This window comes from Triticum dicoccoides, chromosome 6A (genome assembly GCF_002162155.2).
Source record: "Triticum dicoccoides isolate Atlit2015 ecotype Zavitan chromosome 6A, WEW_v2.0, whole genome shotgun sequence".
NCBI classification, from domain to species: domain Eukaryota; kingdom Viridiplantae; phylum Streptophyta; class Magnoliopsida; order Poales; family Poaceae; genus Triticum; species Triticum dicoccoides.
Window position 1 is genome coordinate 594,098,799 of NC_041390.1, and position 5,270 is coordinate 594,104,068.

General features: G+C 46.5%; 1 protein-coding gene across 1 annotated transcript; it reads left to right on the forward strand.

The window, feature by feature from the left end:
• The first annotated feature begins 665 nt into the window (after nt 1-665).
• On the forward strand, nt 666-1,599 carry LOC119318252 (dehydrin DHN3-like). Its single transcript, XM_037592773.1, has 2 exons — nt 666-935; nt 1,045-1,599. The coding sequence occupies exons 1-2, from the start codon at nt 750-752 to the stop codon at nt 1,315-1,317; spliced, it is 459 nt and encodes a 152-aa protein (XP_037448670.1). The 5' UTR covers nt 666-749; the 3' UTR covers nt 1,318-1,599.
• Nucleotides 1,600-5,270: the final 3,671 nt, after the last annotated feature.

Consider the following 5,270-nt stretch of genomic DNA (forward strand, 5'->3'; position numbering starts at 1 on the left):
ATGCTTAGTGTAGTTGCCAATCTCTGTCGTACGTGGCGGTCTGCTATTGCGACGACTCAATGAGATTTGTTCCTCTATAGGTCATTACTAGTATTACAGTGGTTCAATTTCTCAATGTTGTTCGTTGTCGTTGTGACTATGGTGATGCAACAACGACAAATTCAGCCACGGCTTTGGCAAGAATTTTGAGGCATGTAGTCATAGTCCATGTCGTTACCCAATATCTAGCTGCTCCGATCTTGTATAGATTAGACCCAATGTAAATTTAATTTATTTTCTGAAAAAACTGACGCGTTAGTACCATCCTTTAATAATGAAAATATGTTTGGCCTATTTTCTTTCTTTTTCATTCCATGCCGACACTTCCAGCTTTCATTTTCGGAGGCAAACATGGCAGACTTTTGCTAGAGGAAAGAACGTGTTTCAGGGACTGGATCCCCCGTGTGTTGTCGCTTCTACCTCGAGAACAAGCTGAGACGTGGCAACCCGGACGCGTCCAGTAGCTGCACACGCCTGCACTTCTCCACACGTCTGGCTTCTCTTTATGGGCGAGTCACTAATCACCGGCTCCCGCCGACCAGCCCACTCATGCCCGCACACGTAGCGCCCCCGACTATCCTATCCCATCGTTAAAGTCGCTTATAAATTGCGCCTGGTGCTGCACCTGCTTCCACAACCACAAGTTGCAGCCAAGTGAGCAAGACAACACACCATATTTCTGAGATAATCAAGATCAGCACCTGTGCAAGATGGAGTACCAGGGACATCAGCAGCACGGTCAGGCGACTAACCGCGTCGACGAGTACGGTAACCCGGTTGCCGGACATGGCGTCGGCACCGGCGCGGCCGCTGGTGGGCATTTCCAGCCCTCGAGGGAGGAGCACAAGGCCGGCGGGATCCTGCAGCGCTCCGGCAGCTCTAGTAGCTCCAGCTCGGTGCGTGTACATATACTTTCTAATTAACACTACTTTTGCATAGTTGCATGCGTGAAGATTATGCATGAAGAAGCATCAATGACTGACTTTTCTTCGTTCGTCGTGGTAGTCTGAGGATGATGGCATGGGCGGGAGGAGGAAGAAGGGCATCAAGGATAAGATCAAGGAGAAGCTCCCTGGTGGCCACGGCGACCAGCAGCAGACCACTGACAACACCTACGGACAGCAAGGTCATACGGCAGGGATGGCCGGCACTGGCGGCACCTACGGCCAGCCGGGACACACCGGAATGGCCGGCACTGGGACGCATGGCACCGACGGCACCGGCGAGAAGAAGGGCATCATGGACAAGATCAAGGAGAAGCTGCCCGGACAGCACTGAGCCCGGCCCACGGCCGCTACTTGTGAAAGTTTGAGGTGCCGGTCTGGGACACCTCTGCAGAATAATAAGATGGAGATACAATAAAACTTCCTGAAATAATGTGAGTTTTAGCTCACTTGTAATGTCTGAGTTCCGAGTTTTGTGGACTTAAATATGGGTTTCTTGTATGTACCGGGACGTTTCCTCCTCTGTACTTTGATGTGTGAATTTTCTTTTGGTTGAACTGTGTATGTATTGTATGCATATCATGGTATAATAAAATATATTTTGCTCTTTTACTTATGATTCTAAGTTTTCCCATGTGGCATTACAGTGCATTTGAAAATGTTTTAGGAGAACTTGAAACATTCTAGGTAATGTTTTGAAATTTTAGAAGCATTCAGAAAATAGGGTGCACCAAACATACACATAATCATCTTGGTTTTCTGAGCAATGTGCGTGAAAATTGAATGATTTTTTTAAACAACTGCTGCCTCGTCTATTTCTGTTAAAGAAACGGTCAAAAAACTACTTCTCGTTGTCATTTTTTATTAAAAAAATTCCATAGTTAAACATCTACTTTCCCGTCAATTCCAATTAAGAAACAGTGACAATTTTACACAACAAGAATACAAAGAAAAAATTAGAGCAAAACAAACTACTCCCTTGTATAAGGCCGTGAATTTTTCTAACTTCTCCGAGCAACAGCCCGGCTATAAATGCTCTTAGCAAGTTATGGTTTCCTTTCCACTCCTCCAAACCTCGGCATAGCAATGTAATTATTATTTTCTATGACAAGCATTACGATGGAAATATTTAGTGTTTCCCACCGTCTTCTTTTTAATCTTTTTCTTTGATCCCGTGTCTTCATTTGAATAGTACTTCTTCCGTTTCTTTTTAGGTTGCATATAAGATTTGGTTAAAGTCAAAATTTGTCAACTTCAACTAAGTTTATGGAAAATATCAAGATTCACAATATGAAATCAATGTTGTTAGATGCATTATAAAATTAATTTTCATACCATATAGCTTTAGTATTGTAGATGTTGATATTTTTCTAACAAAGTTGATCAAATTTACAAAGTTTGACTTTGATCAAATCTTAAATGCGGCCTAAAAAGAAACGAAGAGAGTATCTCTGAGTTTTATTTTCCCCGGCATAGAGGGGGTTATTCAGAGAAGGCTCAATGGAATCGGGATGAAATAGGTCAAAACTTTTGAATAAAATAAATCAAGGCACCGGGCTCGAAGTCTTGAACATGCCTAGGATCGTACTGGCCAGCTCCAGAGTCCAAAAGATGGACTGGCAACCGGGGAGATTTCCCTGTTGCCCAGTTGGGCACCGGCTCGAACATGCCTACAGTAGCTAGCTAGGATTTATGTCACGCGGCGACAGAGAGGCTGGGACGATGGCTCTCAGCACAGTCGCCTAGTAGTATCCTAGCCTACCCACGACGTTGCGCGGGCCAGCCAGCCCCGACGCCGACGACACACACAGCACATCACATGCGACGCCCAGCCAGTTCGTTTTCAGGGTTTTCAGGGTCTCTTCTCAACTTTCGGTGGGTGTCGCGTGGCGCCTTACTGACACGACGGCGGTGGCAAAGCTTGGCGTCAAACCGTTTCTGCAACGGCAACGTGCCGGGATCAATGGATGGTCAGCCTGACGTGCGTTGCCGTGGACGGTTTGACGCGGCAGTTGTCGGGCGAAAATTTGCCACCGTCGTCGTGTCAGTCAGAAAGGCGCCACGCGACAGCCACCGAAAGTTCGAAGTTGAGAGCCCCTGCATACGTACGATCCGGCTGGGTGTGTGTCCTGCCGGCGTCGGCGCGGCTGGCCCGCGCAGCCTCGTGGGTACGATAGTACAGTACGCGACTGTGCTGAGACTGAGAGCCATCGTCCCAACCCCCGTCGAGCGTGACATAAATCCTAGCTAGCCGTGTTCGAGCCGGTGCGCAACCGGGCAACAGGGCAAGCTCACCACTAAGCACCGTGATATGTCGGTCAATCGCTTTGTACTCCGGAGCTGGCCAGTGCTCCACATCGCATTTGAAGTACGCCATGCATGCATGCTCGCAGCAACATGAAACGTCAAGTACAGTACAATGTCCCAACCCACGTCGTCGCGTGACGTACTGATCCTAGGCATCTTGGAGATTTCGAGCCCGGCGGATCTGTCAGTCCATCTCTTGGACTTTGGGTGGTGCGGCTCAGTTCGAGGGAAAGTATTCGAAGCCTGGTTCTGTTTGGGGAAAACAAAAAAGATACCTTTGGGCAGCTGTTTAGTCTCTCGAAGTTCCCTCCTCGCCTAGCAAAACAACCGGAAAATGTTTGAAAATAATAATGAGCATACAGCGTACAAAAAAATCGTGTCCTTGTTTAACCTCCCAAATTATATTGGAGGAGATAAAACATGTTTTGTTTGATATGAACTCCTGTGAACCTGCAAGTGTAGATGGTTTGCTTACAAAAAGTTGATCTGGAATTCCGAGAGGAAAAAAAAAAGGAGATTTGGAGGTATTATTTTGATACTTCACTCACGTGTGGTTTAATCATTAAGAGTGCAATCGTACCTAAAGTTTAGGATGCCACATTTTTTCAGAAGTTTAGGCCTATTTTGTCTCCTGAATTTAAGTTACAAAATACTTACAAAGATAATATCCTCATTGCTCAGGGTCAAGGCGAGGTGGTTCCGCCAAGCCACTGGGTGGAAAGGAAATATTCATTCTATATGAACATAGTTGTTCTTATACGGGCTTCTGTGATTAGCATACCTTTGTGCATGTGTCTTCCCTAGAAGCTCAAAAGGGGGTTATAAAAAATGGAGCACCACGGATCTTCGATGCTTTGGTTTAAATGTAACAAAAAATATTGGTTAATTACCCGATCGCTTGTTATGCCTCAAGGTTGTTGTGGTTGGAAATTATGGATTTGACAACCATGAATCATAGCTTTTTGTGTAAGTGACTTGGGAAACTCAAGTTTGGCAAACTCTACTGACTAAGAAATTTCTTCAAAAACAATTTCTATCCAATAAAAAAAGACTAGAGGATTACACTTTTCATAGGTTTTGATGAATGTGAACCACAATTTTTAGAGTTACATTGAGAGAGTAGTTGCCAATGGAGCTAACCCAATTCTAGGCAGATTGTTAGTCTAATGAAAGTCTATTAGCAAAACAATTTTCTAGTTTGTACATCATATCTTTCACAAATCTAGTGACAATACCAAAATATAAAGATGAAGGTTGGAGATATATCATATTCAAAAGGACCTTGTAGTTAGATATAGCAGAACCCACTAGTAGAAAAACGGTCAAATGTGAAGCACATTAGTGCCGGTTTGAATTTGAGCGGGCACTAATGGTCACATTAGTGCCGATTTCAACGGCTAGCCGGGCTGCTACCATTAGTACCGGTTCGTAACCAATCTTTAGCACCGGTTCGTGCCACGAACCGATACTAAAGAGAGTGGCACTACTAGGGAAAACCTTATACACAGAATGTTACCAGTAGCGCTTGTTAAAATGAGGCGCTACTGCTACTTAGCAGTAGCGCGTCTGCTAGAACGGCGCTACTGTTACCCGCTTGGTAGTAGCGCGGCAGGAACATAACACGCTACTACTATAATTGCCACACCGTTCCCGACGTGCTAGGTATAGTAGTAGCGCCCTTCTACGAACAACGCTACTACTGCGGATTTTAGCAGCAGCGCGTTTTGCCTCCCCACGCTACTGTTAAAGCTATTTTCACCTAACCCCCGCACGGCCTGATTCCCTCTCCTCTGCTTTCTCCCCCAATTCTCCTTTAATATTCCTCGTCGCCTCCGCCTCGCCGCCGTCTCCCCCGACCCCGCCTCGCCGCTGTCTCCCCCGACCCCGCCTCGCCGCCGTCTCCCCCGACCCCGCCTCGCCGCCGTCTCCCTCGACCCGCCTCGCCGCCGTCCCCCCCGACCCCGCCTCGCCGCGCCTCGG